General features: G+C 35.7%; 2 protein-coding genes across 3 annotated transcripts in view; one reads left to right on the top strand and one right to left on the bottom strand.

The window, feature by feature from the left end:
* Window positions 1-2,525, top strand: part of LOC124645297 (forkhead box protein L2-like) — a 57,727-nt gene extending 55,202 nt beyond the window's left edge. For both annotated transcript variants that reach the window (XM_047185098.1, XM_047185097.1), the window contains exon 11: window positions 989-2,525. In XM_047185098.1, coding sequence (XP_047041054.1) covers window positions 989-1,059 — 71 coding nt within the window. In that variant the 3' untranslated portion in view covers window positions 1,060-2,525. The remainder of the gene's footprint in view (window positions 1-988) is intronic.
* Window positions 1,516-16,771, bottom strand: LOC124645296 (cyclic nucleotide-gated cation channel subunit A-like). Its single transcript, XM_047185096.1, has 8 exons — window positions 16,384-16,771; window positions 10,208-10,447; window positions 9,567-9,726; window positions 6,028-6,173; window positions 5,641-5,763; window positions 4,656-5,561; window positions 4,296-4,477; window positions 1,516-4,070 (listed from the first exon to the last, which is right to left on the bottom strand). The coding sequence occupies exons 1-8, from the start codon at window positions 16,432-16,434 to the stop codon at window positions 3,800-3,802; spliced, it is 2,079 nt and encodes a 692-aa protein (XP_047041052.1). The 5' UTR covers window positions 16,435-16,771; the 3' UTR covers window positions 1,516-3,799.
* Window positions 16,772-18,951: the final 2,180 nt, after the last annotated feature.

The following is an 18,951-nucleotide window of genomic DNA, read 5'->3' as shown; positions in this document are numbered from 1 at the left end:
TCAAGAGTTGCCCTCGATTTCTCAGGGTTTCCAGATCCTCATCAGATCCTGGTTATCCGAATTGGCATCTTCCTTCTTAACAATAAAAAAAAATTTATATAAAAATAAATTTTTTAACAATAAAAATTAGCATTGCAACCTGTACAATCCTCTGAAACTGCTTGTCTTTTATATTTTTCAAACGATCCTGGACATTCGTCTCCATAGAATTTTAATAAAATATTATATTCAAAGAAACGTCATACCATTCTCCACGATTTAAAACTACTTTGATTCATGTCCGCCACTTTTTACAAAGCGGGTCAGATATGCCCAATGACCTTTAAGACATAATTAGTTATTTTCAATCAAATTTCTGAATATTGACTATAAAATGTTGTATATAAATAACTTTAATAAAATAACTTTTACAAGGTACTGGCCTACTATTTTAGTTATATTATAAAATAAAAAATATTAACTATTTTGACTCTCACGAAATTACCATAACTAAGATTGTTCTAAACTTAACGGTTGGCGCGAAACTCACTTTTTATCTATACAGGATTTGTACGGAACCCTCGCTGCGCGAGTCCGACTCGCACTTGGCCGGTTTTATTTTTTAAATGCAACCTGCGCTTGTGCCTCAACATGCGCGAGCTACCTGTACCGTGTAGATGCACCCCAATGTCCTCACCTAACTGCGTGGACCAAAAAAGTGTCATAAACGAATTAGTTAAGCTGTAGTTACAAAAATCAATGTTTGTCTCTTGATAATATTTGACTGATAACAGTGAGGAGTGCAGTTCGCCGCTATACCTACCTATTAGTTTATCGATTGATTATTTGACTCGCAATAAAAGTGGTCTGATATTTTCTTCTTTTTTCGAGTACGATGTCCCGTTTCCTGTTCATTCATACCCGCATGTTCTCTTGAGGCTCGGTACCCACTATTCCGGTATGCGGTTTCTTACAAATCAGATATTCATGAAAATCCTATTTTTTTCAGTTGGTGTAAAAGAAGAAGCATCTTCAAGCCTCGTATCTAATGCAGCACCTTATTCAAAATGTTTTATGTAAAGTTGCCAAAGTTGGAGGTAAACACAAGACTAGAATATCATAAGCACCATGCGAAGAATTACTATGGAATTATTGAGTGTAATATAGAGTTCGTGTAGTGATCAATGTATAAAATTTGTTTGATGTAATCGTGCATTTTAATTTTATGAACATTAAAATGTGTGACACGAGATATCAAAAATATTATTTCATAAAAGCTAGAATAAATGCACACTATTAAATATTTGTGAAAATAGTTTAAAATTTTTGACTGAGGCGTTGATTTAGAGATAGGTACGATAATATGGTGTTGAGTTGACATAATTATTATTTGTAGTGTACAATTATTGTGAAAAATCATTTGTCTAATAGGTGTTGTTCATAAATGCTATCTCTGGTAGTAATAAAGGATTATGAAATAATATTTCTCATCAATACAAATCATAATTCTACGAAAATTTGAAATTAAACTCAAAATTAAATAACTAGTTCAAGTTTATTGAAACACATTTGGACACAGTTGGAATATTTAAGAATTATATACAAAATCTTATTTTCATTTCTACAGATGATTGAAATATCGACAAATTATTAGTTACATAATTCATTAAAGACTACGTTTCTCTAATATCATCAAAATTGTCTTATTTGAATATATTAATTATCTACACAGATATCAGAAATTAATTATCAGTTGAACCTTGCATGAATATTGTTATTTCAATATGACCATTATTCTTAGTTTATGATATATACCTATACGAGAAATCAATGACAGGTTCACAAATAAAGGCCAATAATGTGATATCTTTCGAGAGGCACTCGATTGGGTTAATAAAATGTTCTGATATGATGCGTGACGCCCCTGTACGCTTCATGTATGCGGTATGATGCCCAAATATTTGTATGCACGAGCCCGCAATAACACTGGGTTACCTCATAATACATTGTCATTTTTGTTTTTTTTTTTATTGCCAGTAGTGCTACCTGAACCGATTCATTTACTTTGCATAATAAGTAATAATGAGTCGTTTGTGGATAAATCACGTCACTTAAGTACGTGAATATTAATGGAATAATTTATTCCAATCAATTACTACATACTATTATATCTTATTTATCTTCAATGCCTTTTATTTGAAAAAAAAAGTTCTTGGTACATTTCTGTCTTATTTTTTGAATAAACGTCCAATAAAAATATCACTCTCCCTGTTTTATTCCGAATAGGAATAATTAGAATAAATAAGCATTGATGATGCCTTGAAGCTAGATGAGAAATGATGCTGCTGCTTTCTCAACTTTTGATCGGAGTTTGTAAACTGGGTATGAGCAATATGGGTACTTAACAGTCCCTTTGGATACAATATCGGTGAATCTGTTTTTGAGACAGATTTGACACCCAAGCCGAAGGCAAGGGTTTTGTTAGCCGCGAATTGCAATTTACCCATGTATCGAATCACATTTTAAAAATAAACAACAATAATTAAATTAATAAAAAATACTAATATTTTCCACAATAAAATCTCGGAATGGAGGACAATAATTTAGTATCTGAACCCCTAAGTCTACTGCCCCAAATTATTCCTGCCTCAAAAACTCTCATTAGATGTCATGTCCGTGTCTTGAGATATGCAAGATTTGAAGGAAACAAAAAATGTATCGCAATCTTATATAATCTATTACTGAATTTTATGTTCTTTTCTGTAAGCGTAAATGAAAAAGTACATCAAGCAAAATGGGACCTTTGTAAAGTGCAATTTTTACAAATTAATTCCTTGCTATTGTTGTTGTGAATGTATAGAGGTAATCTCAATTACACTTAATTTTATTCAGAGGCACCATTCTGGATTTCAAGAAATATATCAAAATTGTAAATGGCATTCTCTATCAAACAAATTTTAATAAAGGTACATATTTTTATAATTAAATATGAAAAATGATATTTTCCTTACATCTACGATACAAATAAGTACAATAAGAGTTAAGCTTATATTTAATGTGAAACATTGAGTTTATCTTATGACAAAAATTTTGTAAGACGTTCCATCGTTTCCCTCTTAAATAACTACATACTTGAAATGCACCTGTAAAGCCACTTCATATTGACACGAGTAATTTAGCGTTCCACAAATCTACCTCTTTACAAACAAACCCATTCAATTTAATTACAAACAACCCAGTCAATTTAATTTAATTTTTCAGCAGTTCAATTTATATTTAAGTGATTAATTACAATATTCGTCTCTCTTGTTTCATATGATGAAAACGAAAAGTTACAATACGTTTAAAAAAATTTGGCGAGTATATAATTATTATGATTGGCTGCCAGTGCACAAGTTTGTTCACAATAATTCTGTGTGAACCAAACGGGTGCAACTTCGGGCCCACCAAATTATTTATGAAATACCTACTGCTTGCTCGATTTGGAAATCGAACCTTGAACAAATGATCTAATTACGACAAACGAAACAAAGGAGCCGGTTTTATATATACCGAATGCGCCAATAATAATCATTTACTTACGTAATTGTTTTTTATAAATTTCTCTAATTTTTTTCATAAAAATTAAAATCAACTTGATTTTGGTCATTTTCGAAAATATAAAACACTTTAATTTTGTAAAAATTTATCCTATCAAAAATAATTTCTTTTTTTTTTCAAATTATAAGGTCTTTCTTAAAGATCGGTCGTTGACGTACTTTCTTGTTTTCAAGATCTCTATCCGTTACCATCTCTTGTTTCAAATATATTTTTCTGCACATTATTTTGAAGTGTCCTTGTGAAACCGTTTCAATCGAAGTGACTTGCTGCGTGGCTCCGGAGCTCTGTTAAGTAATCCAGACGATCTCTCAACACTCAGTGAGTGTCCACGCTCTCGCACTGGCATTGGATGTGTCAGCAGATGCATGGAGGTGTTATACGCTGAGATCATCGGTAACTCGCTATAAGCACCTATTTCACTTCTTAAATCTGAAGCTGCTAATGACGTCACATCATCAGAATCAGTATCTTCACCTTCCGTGTCTAAAACCCTGAAAAGTCCAAGTCTGTTAATTTTTTTTCTAAAATCATTGTTTGACAAAATAAACTGTAACATTCGCAACAATCCGCAAATGCAAACTAACAATCGCAAATGCAACATATCCTGATTTTAAACACGAGTCATTATTATCGGCACAATCTTGCCATTTTAATATAGGCTGATTGTAAATTCCTAAGGTACATAATACAAACCTTAGTATGGGCAATATACCCACCTTAGTTCTATCTTGTTTATCCTTTGTTTTAATTTAGCCTGTTCTTCGCCAACGTTTGTCAGTAGTCCTTGTAGGCGATTATCCAACATATCGACGGTAGTTTCCAATTTATGCACAGTTTCCTCCATGCTCTGTTGAGTTGTTTGCGCATTTTCGAAAACAGCTTCATCAAGCAAGCCATCCTGTAGTTTCAAAACAATTGTATATATTTGTATATCTATGTATTAATATAATTGAATAATGGTTATTTGGTTTGGTTATATATTATGTGGTTAGACTTGTAAGTGGTTATATTATTGTATGTGGTTATACTTAGTATGTTGAGTTGTCACCGCTACTGTGACAAATTTATTTACAAACCTTCCTCAATAACTGACAGCCTCGTTCAGTGAGTGTTGCTCTTGCATCTGGATAGTCAGCAAGGGCTTCCCAAAGATCTCTTTTTGCCAAGCAAAACAAGTCAGAATAGCCCAATGATCGCACGTTAGCTGTCCTTCTATTGCCAGTACGATTACCAGCTATTTCTAGAACACTCACTTCTCCAAAAACTGAACCAGCGCTCAAAGTGGCTAATACAGTTTTGCCGTCATCGGCCACTACCTGAAGCCTTCCTCGTTTGACAATATACATTTCTTTTCCTACGTCACCTTTTCGGCAAATGTAATCACCTGGACTGAAAACTTGAAGTTTCAGTTTTAAAACCAAAGCCTCTAACAAGCCAGGTTCGCAATCCTGAAATATTCTCACTTTACGCAATGTATCCAAATGAACGCGTATAGCAATTTCTGCCTTAAGTTTGTCAGGTAAAGATGATAAGACATTTTCTTCGTCTAGTGCTCCACTTTGCGCCCAAGTATAAGCGAACCAACGAATAACTCTGGCTTCAAGTTCTCCGCTTACTTTTCTGAATGCCATATATTGTTTTACACCATCCATTTTGTTTTGGAACTCCACCCTGGCTACGTTCATGTTGGAAATCATTGAGCCGATGTTACCGACTATTGTAGCGAATATTAATACACCGGCTAAAAAGTCCGCAACAACAAACAGATATTCGGCATCAATTTCTGGCTGTGGAGTTTCTCCGATAGTAGTTAGGGTAAGCGTAGACCAATAAAAGCTATAAATATATTGATGTGCCAATGTTTCGTTCCGGGTCCCAGTTATATTGTATACCCAATTGTCTGATCCAAATCCAATAGCATAACTTATGGCAAAATATAAACAGGCATTCCAATGTATAAGAACTAATATCCCCATGACAACCTGGAAACAAATAAATATATTTTAAATTTGCATGTTTCGCACATTACAAGTATTTACTTATACACCACACATTTTCAACCTTGCAAATCCTGAAAGCGTTCGGATAACTTGTGGCAGTCTCAGTCCGATCGAACCACTCCCACATTCGAGGCAAGCGAAACAGTCGATTGAGTCGTACAATAACAGGGCACGGCAAACGTTTCTGGAACAACCAATATTGACACTTTGGTAATAACAAAGTTAAGGAATGTTTCAGTGGAACATTTTCCTTTTTGGTTACTGGCTGTGTAGCAGGCTGCATACATTTTTGCATTGTAAACTAGGAAACACTGCAGAAATGCACTATGACAGTATCTCCATTCAGGATGACTATGTTTGATACAAAAAGAGTCCTTGTATTTGAAACAAAGAATTTCCTTCTTTAGTGCGAGAAGCAAATTTGACTAAAAAAGTATCACATACTAACAGCATGACATGATCCGGGAGTCCACCACTGGTATGCTATATCTGTTGGTAATAGGGATATTAGATCATACCGCCAGGAAACAGATTTTAAATAATTTAATCTGAGCATTTTTGGGTCTTTTACCATAAGACCTTGTTCAAGGTATCCTGCGAACAATAACATGTTTTATTAATTCATGTAAACTTAGCTAAGTTTGTCACTATATAAATTGGTTGATGATAATCTTCTCTTGAAGCTCTTTCTCATGCGCATTGTGTAGAGCTGAAAACTTGAATCATACACTGGTATGCAAAATATAGCTAATAGTGTGGTTTATTATTTTGGATTTTCATAAGTAAAAGGAAATAACCAATCAATCACAATATGCGTGGATTCGTGTCCCCGAACGCAGTGGAATATTTGTGCGGAATAAGCAACTAGGCAGGGTCGAATGTTTGTTCACACGTTAGCTAAATTTGATGACGCAAGGCGCGGCTCTGCGTGTGGGTGTCAAATTGTTGATTTGCGGACTCACTCCAAAGTAATACTCGTAACTTACACTGTCGTTAACTTATCGATCATAATGGTTCGCTCCGTTAATGATTGAAATAATTTACAATCGTCTGAAGATGTTAATTCTCTACTTTGATATTAAAGATGAAAAGTTTGTTGCTACGCAGTCACGGGAAAAAAGCTAACCGAAGTTAGAATATGAGTTTTCTTATAGCGATATGCTGAATCCGGTTCGGCTTAGTACAGTTATAGGCTACCTTACTCAGGGCGTGTGAAATTTTAATTCTTCGAGATGCAGGAAAAAAACCCGGTGAACTTACAGATCGAACTATAAATTTATTTGACTTTAATAGATTCTCACTCGATTTTTGCGGGCTCACTGAATTATGCTGACGTTATGACAGTTTATTTACACACACGTGCTAAGTTCATAATCTTGACTGCTAAGTGAATGCACGGTCTGCAGTGACTAGAGGTAAAAGAACTGAACTGAACTCTTACAAATGGAAACTGTTAAAAACATTTCATTAAAACATTGGAAGAAACACGAAGCTTTGTTTTCACACTATCTGTAAGCACTCGTCATGACTGCATAAAGTTTTATTCAAGATATTATGGACAAGGTACATCGGATTTAGGAGCCAAGTCACTAGAAACCTACCTTATGTCATAAATCTCATGATATACTGAAACGCATGCACTGCATAAACAAGAGGCGCCGACGATCCTGGCGGCCTTGCACACATATGGGGCTTTCACTACGCAATAAACGCTAGTTTGTATTTTCGACTGGACTAGTTTGTATACTCTTTTGCAAAAAAACAGACACCTATGTAAAATCTTGGTTATAACGAATTTATGAATTTTTTTAAAGGTTTTAACTACTGGAGTATTTATCAAATGCGCATAGTTTTTCAAAAATGTTTTGATGTAAGAGAAAGGTACATTAACTCTTTATTAAAACTGCAGTATCAGTTTTCTATAAATCACATAAAAATCTTTTCAAAACACCGACGAGCTTTCTACCAGGAATTAGTCCATAACAAGGTTTAACCAGTTTCTTAGCAATTCTCCAAAATTCGGAATACACTGTACCTACTGCATGCTTGCCCTTTTGATGCTAGTATTATATTCCAATCATTAAAACCTTCTAAAACACATATAAAGGCTTTAAAAACAAAATTTCGCATAGGTGCCCGCTTTTTTTGCAAATGAGTGTATTGCTTAGTATTTTATACTTATGTCTACTATACAAACTCAGATTTACATCATCCTTAATAATAAAAACTTGCATTTGGACTTGCATTCTACAGTAAATACAATAAAATCTCTTGTTTTCTTCTGATCATAGAAAAAGGTTTATTTGTGGGTCAGAATATAAAAATCACTTTACAATGAAATAATATGGATATCAAAAGTAGAGATCGCAGTGGTCCTACCGTCAATGAGAAATCGACAAACCATCAGCATTTTTTTCTGTCAAGTAACGCACAAGAAGTAGGTAGACATCTCATTAATAATTGCTTTCTGACTGTCCACGCTGTTGGCGATGACTACCTAGATTTTGTCGCTAAGCGAGCTTATCTTTCGAAAATCTAGTTGTTCAGCGACAAAACCAGGAAAGCCAGACATCGACGGGCGGCAGTGTAGGCCGGTTGATCATGTCTTGCGCGCGCATGTTTGCAACACAGAACTGGGTGACCGCAGACGTGCAGTAGCGCACACTCGCTCCTAGCCCAGCGACTAAACCACACACTCGCTTCCACTTGATTACCAACTCTTTTATTATATTTTCTAGTTCTATTTACTTGTCTTTCGTTAATCGTTGGCGGTCGAACCATAGAAACTATTAATTTATCTGTTTAATCAATTTTCTGAAGTCTACATTTGACTATTAAGCTACACCTATTTCAAATCGAGGAGCCAATTGCAACTTGAACTGCAGCACGTTCGTCGGCAGCTATAGGTTATTATGAGAGTGGATGGCAGAAGAAGCAATTCATAATTTCATAAACGAGTTTTTTCTCGGAGTTTACAGGACTGGCGGGGGATGCATGTGTGGTATCGCATCACATACAAATCTTCATGCAATCGCTGCAAATGCTGCAGTTGCAGTTTTTATTGCTGGCAGCTTGATTCAAAATAGTACCTACTACTGTAACGGATCTTTTTCCCCATAATTTATTTCCCCGTACCAGGAAAAACTACATACATAAAGGTTCGTAGATATGCAGGCACATGAGTTATGCAGGCAATAAATTTCATTAAAAAAAATTGTTGACATTCGCTTGACGAAGTGTTTTGCTATGATCGCTTAGCAAAGTGACTGTACTTATATCAGCATAGCATTTTTAAAGTGTACAATACGGTCCATGAATTTCAGGTGATTTTAGTTTAGTCAAAAAATATTTCATTAAATAAATAGATTACAATTTACAAATATTACGTAAAGAGAGGTAGTTGCCTTATTAAGATGGCACTGTTAATTCCATCTTTCTCTGCTTAGAATTCATAGACCGTCTTGTATTATTATCCTACAAAAAAAGTTGATGCTACTCAAGTTATAACACCACGTGAAGACGACAACAACAGATTTATTTTTGGTACAGAAAGTAGCAGTGAACATAAGTATTACAAGTACGAATATTTTAGTGAATTACCTGTGTGAATTTAAAGCTACAAAAACCTACCTATATGATTTACTTCTATGGAGATTATACGCGTAAATGAAAAGGTTTTTGTTGTGTTCAAGAGTTTTGTTTAGTTCTAGGAATTTATATTCAATTAATGATTTTCAGTTTCAGTAATCCTTTTAGAACCGACATAAATACATAAATTTTGCAAACAGCGACTAAGTCCTTTACTGAGTTAAAATTTCCCAGAAAATAAAATGAACTAGTCTTGTTGCTATGAATTAATCTACATACTCGTATTGATTATTCGAATGTTATTCTGTAAGGCTGCATTTTCTAAAGTCGTCTGTACGTGGGAATAACTTACCTAAGCCGTAATAGTAATTAGGTACTTGAACTTTATATTTACCGTACCTTCGTGGACGTGCACGACGGTATCCATTAGATATATGGCATCGCAAAGATAGTCCAGCACAAACCACACCGCCGTCAGTTTATCCAGTTCCCAGAATACTGCTCGGCCGATGACGAACACCATGTTGTACAAAATAGCCAATGAAACCACAGCCAACCACTGTATAAAAGAAAATAACATTCTTAATAAGTACCATACAACACTAAAATGAAAAGGATTTTTTGCACCCTGTACCTACGACGATAACCACACACCAAACCATAACCACCCTTCAAATTACCGATTTGACAAATTGGTCGGAATTTGACCCCACCATAAGATAGAATACTCATACTCATTTAAATTTTATTAAAAAAAAGCTTCTATGTAAATAGTTTTAAATGTATGTAAAAGAGTGGGTACATAATGTCATGCATGTGAATACACATAACTAAAGATATACATTCAAACAACGTGCTTGTTACTCTTTTACACTAAAACTATATAATAGTCGTATTTTAATTAAACTTTCCAGTAATACCTGTAGGGCATTTAAGTATCAAAATAACATGTGTTCTAGTTGTATCTATGTGTGGTTTCACTAGGGACGCCCGTGAAGCCGTGAGCGGAAGCAAGAATTGAATATACATAATTGACTTACATGATAATGGCCAGGCAGGGTTGGATCAAACGCAAGTTTAAGCCCACAAAGCAGTTTGGATCGCTTGGCTTGGTACAGGGGCTCTTCGGGATCGGTAAACGTCTGAGCCGCAAATTTGTCCAAAAACCAATCCGGCGTTTTGGAATGGCCCTCCCCGCTGATGCGATAACGGAGATTTCGGGTCACTCTAGAGAACTGTCTCTGCATCCAGTTGCTGCGTGCTTCATCTTCACTCGGCACCTGTTGAATATTTGAATTGATTAGAAATGTGAAGTAACATCATCGGAACACATGAGGGAAAATTATCCTAACAGGAAATCTTTTAACCAATATTTATGAGCTCTTTGTAAAGTTCTTAGCCTCGCTAGGGCAATGAAAAATTGTTTATTTACAATAACGTTCTATCAACATGCTTTCTTCTTAGCTTAGTTTTTTTTCAATGCAATTTTTCAATGACAGTTTTTTATGTCATTAATCGAACGACACAACTATCTGATCAGTTTGACGGAGCATTCCACTTAAGCACCAAAATCTTGCGCACCTATCTTTTCCGCACTAACGTTATAAGGCCGTGTTCAAACCAAAAGCCACCGAATGTGAGTCTCAGTGTAATGTGAAAATAAACGGTATTTTTCGTTCACACTTAGTTAACAATACGCCAATGGTGTGAACAATACAGTCTGCTTGTATACGTTCACACCGTAGTTACGCGTACGCTGAACGGCCGACTATTTTTCGCATAAAAGAGCTCAGTGGTTCGCAATTCTTACAATATATCTCAGTTCACGTTGTAAGACTAAATTATGTTAGTAAAGATATCCCAATCTTCATACGTATAATAATCACAATTTTCAAATAGAACGTAAACATCGGAATAGCAAAATTTATATACACGGTGCTACAAAAACAGTAAAAAGTAACACGAATAAACCCTTTTTCGGTTTCAAAGTATTTTTGTAATTAGTACTGCATAGGTATAAAATGTTTTTAAAGCGACATTTAATAAGCAGTTTATCAATTTTTGAATGCAATGCCCAAGAGTAATAGCGACGGTTATTATACGAATTCCCATGCTATTAAACTGTATAGCATAAACCTCAATTATGAAATTGTAAAGGTAGCTGACCTGTGTCATTTAGCAAGAATAATATCAGTTTCGGTCATAATTGTTTTATGAACTTCAAAATTAGTGTTGCTGTTTATCACAGACTATCTATGCGTACCAACTGTTATACGCCTAAAAAAAATATTAAAAAAAACAATCTTTTTTTCTTTGACTTCCGGATTTTGGGTGCCTAGAAATGAAAATTATGGTAATCGGTTATGCCATCTCGATCATTTTTAGGGATCCGTACCCAAAGTGTAAAACGGGACCCTATTGTTTTCGCTCCTCTGTCCGTCCGTCCGTTCGTCCGTCTACACCAGGCTGTATCTCACAAACCGTGTTAGTTAGAGTTGAAATTTTCACGGATTCACAGATGATGTATTCCTCTTGCCGCTATAACAACAAATACTAAAAACTAGAATAAAATAAATATTTTGGGGTGCTCCCACACACCAAACGTAATTTTTTTGCTCGTTCTCGATAACGGCAACAGGTAGATGCTTGAAATATTCACAGAATATGGAATGTATTACTTACTTTAAAAATAAGTAATTATATTAAAATTAAATTAATATTTGAGGGGCTCCCATAAAACAAACTTGTTTTTTTTTTGCTCGAAATTGATGATGACAACTGATAGACGCTTGAAATTAAAATTAAATTATTTTTTGAGGGGCTCCCATATAATAAACGTGATTGTCTTGGTCGTTTTTACTCGACGTTGATAACGGCAAGAGGCAGTCTCTGAATATTGAGTATATTATTCACTAAGAATAATTAAATAACTATATTAATTGACACACATTACATGCGTAGGGCGTCAAACTTGCAAAGTATTTAACGCGGACTGTATTTCCAATTGTTTGATGAAAATGTTGACGACATTACTGAGGCGATGCTACTTTCGTGACATTAATAAATCCGTGCAATAAAACTCGGTACGTCTCGTACGGGTACAGTATAAATACAATAATATCAAAAAATGTGGTAGGTTTGACCTTCTCGACTTTATGTCGGTTTTAATAGGTATCCCATTTTAAGGATTTTAATATAGATTTAATGGAATCTACTGAAAATGCCCTTTAATTTTTTTTTGACAGTATGGTAAAAAATAAATAAAAAAAGGTTTAAAGTCCAAACTTTCACGTCTTGTTAACACAACTTGTTATACCCAAATAGATAATGTGTTCAGTAATATGGACTAGAAATTTGATATGCGTAAATAAAATAGATTTTGAGTTATCCTCTATAACTCAAAATCTAAATCCGAATCGAATTTGGCCCGAAATGGTTCGTGTAATATAACCCACGGCCGGTGTGTCGCTTTTCTTTGCTCGAACTTGGCGGACACATTGCCGTGTGTCTAGATTTGAATGCTGGAACATACTGTGCACTCTTTAGTTACCATAGCCCTTTATGGATTCAATTTAGAACTGGATGACATGATTTTTTGTCTGTTTTATTTCTCTTTGTCGCGAGTGGTTGGCCGTGAGCCGCGCTCTACAAAACGCATCCTGTTTTAGTTCGGAGGCTACTTAAACCTTGACCTGCAGGGATAGACAACCTTAGTATTTCGAATACAATATAATTTATAAATAGCTTCCTTATTAGGAAGGGCGACTTTCCTCATGACATTTGAAACTGTTTAATATTTATATCAAGTATAACAAGTGCGTATTGGTGGCTGGCTAACATCTTGTTGTTATGCTACGGGTAAGTATCAGTCGTCAAATGGCCGATGAATTTAAATCAGTCTCTTTCAATATATCATGCCATTGAAAAAAAAAAATGTTATTTATAAGTAATTCTACAATCATTACCGTTTTGTTAGCAACTATGTTTTATGGGTTATTGTAGTGTAATTTGGAAAGTTCATTATCCACTCCTACAGAACACATTTTGCTCCCACGAACGAGCAAAATGTGTTCTGTATTTCTCTTTACCTGAGGTCTCCCCGAATTATCGGAATCGATATACTTAGTTAAGTATAGGTATTATCTTCGATACAATATGTATGCAGAATGTATGCGGATTGCGACATACAATTTGCATTAATTGTAGATTTCATAAAAAGGTCGACAAACTTCGAGTAAGTTTAATTTAAATTTCATCATTTTAAAAACTTTGGATGTTATTGCTGCACGGAGGAAAGAAAGAGGAGCGGAGATTCCATTAGAGCTTAGGCGGTTAGGTCATCCGGCTTCTTCTAGGTGGATTATTATGTACAGCGGGCGTTCGGGTTATTTGACACATTGATGATTTTTGGTTTTACAAAAAAATGGGCGATATAGCTTCTGCGCTCGTCACTTTATTCCCCATGTACCTATCGCTGGCAAACCCAATCAGGGATCTTGCGATACGTTTTTTATGTTTTATTATTTACTTTTTGCACAGTGAAATAGATTAACGTTAAATATGAAGTTTTGAATTAAGTACTTCCACTATTAAGCTGGTAATTAAAATGCAAACACTAGCAATTATGACATCAGTATGGGGTGCTATGGATGTTTCTATCGGTCCTAACAATGTACTTAGTCATTGAATTTACGCCGACTGTTTAGTAATTGGTTCATTAACCGCTGGTGATGTGTCAGTGTCAGGCACCAGTGGTCACTGGTCACCGAAATGTTTAATTAATATTTTGCTCCACTATACGCTGTTGAAAATCGCTCAAGTGATTCTGATATTCACGTTATCCTCGTATTGCAGATAATTAACCCTCACAAAGGTCAACCTGTCAATATGCTTTCCTCGTACTATTTGAGTGCTTATTGAATTACGAAATGCATGCTTATGTAAATGCTTAATAATTTTTATTAATCTGCTGACACTACATCCGGGATGGGAAGAATTTTAATATTATGAAATAATAATAAGCACTATAAAAACTTCACTGTCAAAACCAGTCTTACCCTGGCTCCCGGTTCCTATAATCTAGAAATGATTCGTTTTGCTTCCAACCTTCCTTACGGGAAATTTTGCCTTTATTAGTGCATATGGCAAGTGTTGTACCAATGTGTCTTTGTTTTATGAGAAGATTTACTTTTCTCCATCATTCTATCACCACTGTCTACAGCGGTTTCAAGTTAGCAAATTTTTGTCGCGCGTAACAAAACCGTACCGGAAAACCGAGTGGGAAATCCGCTGGTGTGAAAACGCTGTTACTGGTAATCATTATAAAAGTAGAGACACCTATATTTAACCTGTGAGAGTCATTTCATGAGGTGTATGTGTGTAAACATTATAAAACAGTGAAGGATTAAAGCTGATCTGATGGTGGACACGAGAGGAGTTGAGGGTACTTCGCAACAACATGTACTAAATTAGTCGCATTTGGGCTTATCATATTCGTATTGATGAGAACTTTACGCTTGCATAGGCAATAGTTACTGAAAAGCTAAAAATAAAAACTTTTTGTTTTTATCTCGTTTTTTATATAAAACGTTGTTTTAAACACATATGGCCTTACTACAAAAACTTTAACCCCTGTTTTACACTTGTCTAAAAAAATTTTGGCTGCAAAATGAACCATATGTCAACGTCATAATTTGACATTTTTTTAGACAAGTCTTAAACTGACGTTTAAAAGTTTTTGTGGTATAGTTCGGCCATTCAGAGAATGCGTTCCTGACACGTCGCGATTGAACTGACGACGTAACTTTGCAATGGCGTTGCAGTTACGATAAAAATATTTTTGCTGGTTGTTTACCGTTTTAACAATTGAGGAGCATTAAAACAACATTATTATATCAATAATCAATGAATGTAGTTACGTCGTCAGTTCAATCGCGACGTGTCAGGAACGCATTCTCTGAATGGCCGAACTTATAAGACGGTTAATGTCGAATTTTAATTTGTGAAGAGCTTGTGGCTAAATCAAAACCGTGCGGATCGATCGATCATAAGGTTAAGCAACGCTTGGCGTGGTCGGTCCGTTGGATGGTTGATCAGTTGATGGGTTTCAGATGACACTTTTCATACACAAAGGTCTTAGGTAGTGGTTATGGGTATCAGAAGCCAAGAAGTCTGACAACAAGGATAGCGGGTTGTACGGTGGATGGGATGTTGTGGGATGTTTTTGAGGCCAGATAACTAAGCTGTCGCTCCATGTAAAACAAAGCTGCATCTGCACCAATAGATTGGAAGCCGGTCACAACATAGTCGGGAAAAGGCTAGGCGGATAACGAATACCATTTTTTTTACACTACTGTAATGGAAAAGTTTCAAATTATTCCCTTGCGCTATTTAACTGCGGTTTTGCAGGCAGTGTCAAGTTCATTAAACGTTGTTGTATTCTTTTGTGTAGGAAATTAAAGTACGAATGCTAGACACGAACCCTTCGTTTGCGCGCACTAAGCCATTAAATGCCACAATAATTAGTGAAGTTCTGTTTTATTCACTTCAGTCTGCAATCGAAAATGTGGTCCCCTTTTGTAATTGAAAGCCTTCATAGCTGATTTATAAGAAAAAATGGTTCTTATATCAATGCATAGCTTTCTTTCTTTCTTTCTCCTGCCCTGTTCCCAAATATTACTTGGGGTCGGCGCAATATGTCATTTTCTTCCATTTTCCCCTGTCACTCGTCATACTGACACTCACTCCCTTCCTATTCATATCATCTTTCAGGCAATCCATCCATCTTTTCTTAGGTCTTCCTCTTCCTCTCCATCCATCTACATTCATACTTAGCACACACTTTGTTGCATGCGTATCATATCAATGCATAGCATGCCCTTATAATGTATAAAAATGCTCGTGTTTGTTTTTCTAATAACTAAAAATTGACTATTTAAATTCAGTTTTATAAATATACTGAAAAACTTTGCGAGTAGGCTGCCTATTCTCAGAAGCGGAACGAGGCCTGAACTTAATACATGAGCAATTGGGCATATGACTAAGTTAAAGATTAAGATGTAGGTACTTAATGCTTTCTGTTTTATTCCATTAAATATTACGAACTCTTACCACAAGTGTTAGTTTTATCTGAAAACACATATTTTACAAAACTCTAGGTACGGCTTATTGATCTTCAACGTATTGTAAGTGCGACATTTAAAAACTATTTACTTACCGGGCCCATGCTGCTCAGACCTATTTTATGAATAGTGTAAACAGGACTCATGATTTGCTATAGGCACACGCGACTACTAGTGACAGAAGTCATTTCGTTTTATCATCCACTCTTATTCACCACAACGACGTCTTCAAAATAAATAGAGTCATTAGGACTCGTCGACAAATAGTATAGATCGGTATCAAAGTAATTGTTAGAAGGTTGGGTCACGATACCGACTTAGCACGAACTTCAATTAAAGAAATTTTGTTAACACGACTAATAGATACGAGAACGCTACGTATCTTTAATCAAGACCGATGTCACTTTTATTTAAAAATTGTACTTTCCCGGTTTTAAATTAAATTGGCGGTGGCTAGATCCAGGCGTCCGTTGCTTCCACAATTTAAAAGGGAATGAGCATCGAGTCCAAATTTAATAGCCAGTCCGTGCGTGCCCAAGGCAGTACCGTCGAAACAATAGGCCATGAGGTGCGCGCCACACCGCGAGCCACTTCCCGATGTCACGTTTATGACGCGTTCACCGTAGCTTCCGTCGTAAATACTGATTGCCCGACCACCATCGCCGAACGTAATACTTCTAATTGCCCCTTTAAAGTTAATGCATTAACTTGATCATGTTCCGATGCCTCATCACAATTTGCCGTGTTTGCGATCTAAACGTTTTAAGTAAATTAAGTACATTTTCATTGAGTTTGAATTTTCTTTGTGGCGCAGACATTATGTTTACCTTCAATTACGATGGCCAATCACCATCCATCATCTAAGCTAACTTAATACAGTTATTTTTTGTTTGTTCGGTATCGGGTTAATTAGATGGCAAAACAGAAGTAAAATAACTGTGTAAAAAAGACATCTAAGAATATCTATTAGTTTAGAACTAATTTTATCTTTGAATTCGAATATTACGTTACTTCGATTGAGAATTTGGGACTGTGGTGTAGGCAAATAGTCTCGAATTAATACATAATATAAACCAAATCAAACGCATTCGCTTCCCAGAATCAGCGTGCCAGCGAGATCGTGCTCAAAAGCGTTTCAGCCCCAAACGACCCAAACATGCACTTGCCGGTGAAGCTTACATGATATGTAAGTATACGCGCTGTTTGAGGTCTTACGCGGCTAAAGCACCTGCGCCGACACGGCCACCTTGCTGTGAAGGTGGCAAAAAGGCGAAGGAGGGGGGGGGGGTCGACACATATTGCATCCCACACCAAGGAAGGGAAGTTCCTTGGTATTCCTTCTTCCAAGGCATTTTGGACTTCTCGTCTGGTCTCATGCCACCTACACGTGCCAGACCGTTCGGGTCTAAAACTGCTGGTAACCTGGCAATGTGTTTTGCGAATTGATTTTATAAAATCATCATACTTTGAGAGTATGATTTATGGGAATAAATTTTTTCCAACAATCGTATATTACGATTGTGGTCTTCTCTGGTCAGATCTGAGAGTATGACATTCAGCGACAGTGCGTGTTATATGACTACGAAGTAATTATAAATATTGCATATTACTCGTGTGCAGTTGAATTTAATTAAAATCTAATAAAGTAAATGGCTATCATAGACCGCGTCAAAGCAAGAGCTGCGCGCTGAGTGGAGCTAAGCCTTTCTATTTCATTAGATTCCTGGAAGTAAAGCTTTCAACTTTAATCCCTGTGCATTTTTACGAGGTTGAAATAATAAAACGGGAACTTGTTATATAATTTTGGTTTACATAAAGACTGTGGAGAAAGAGCCTTAGAAAAAAGAAAAGAAGAGAGTAAATCACAAATTGGTTTTAATACATTTACATTTTTAGTTGCTAATTTTGCATTTTCTAAAAAAAATTTTTGATATGGCTTTAAAATTCGGTGTCTGCAGGTCTGTTTTTATTTTTTGATTGTGTTTGTTTGTCACCGACTCTCAGACATACATAGTGGCAGTGGTAATACAATATTTGTTTGCAAAAGATAGCACCTTTCAACCGTTCCAAAAAAAACAGACAAGTTGAGGAACTCTTCCTTTTTTTGAAGTTGGTTAAAATGTCAGCAATTTGAATTCCTTCGAAATATATAAATAAATTGTATCACTCGGCAGGCATTAAAACAATCCGTGAACATTAAATAAATTTAGTTAAAAATCAGTTAAGTATGGGGTAGTTATTGCGTCTTATGAATAACTTACCTCTTCAAAAGGCTCGATAGTATCCTCCAGCCTTTCTTTGTATTGGGCCCTCAAGTGAATGGGGCTTAGAGTCTTAGGAGAGTTTGAATTTTCTGATCGAGAGTAATAACGTTTAATACGCATTTTGCCTCGATTGTGCGATCCCGAGGACCCGGGATGCGGGGTCGTTGAACAACTTAACGTGAAAGCTTTTCCATCACGATATCTGTAAAACAATAATTCAATTAGGTGTGTTTACTTGCAAATAGAATAGGATTCACTATCAGTTTTAGACCAATATTTAATTGCCCGCTAATTTTGTTTAGAGGAAACTTTTAAGTACATTGATATTAATTTTATGGTTTGTTCCTTTAATTAGCCTGCTATTGGATTTGAATTTATTTTTAGGTCACTTGGAATAGT

Source organism: Helicoverpa zea, chromosome 31 (genome assembly GCF_022581195.2).
Source record: "Helicoverpa zea isolate HzStark_Cry1AcR chromosome 31, ilHelZeax1.1, whole genome shotgun sequence".
NCBI classification, from domain to species: Eukaryota; Metazoa; Arthropoda; class Insecta; order Lepidoptera; family Noctuidae; genus Helicoverpa; species Helicoverpa zea.
This window is presented reverse-complemented; position numbering and strand designations above follow the sequence as displayed.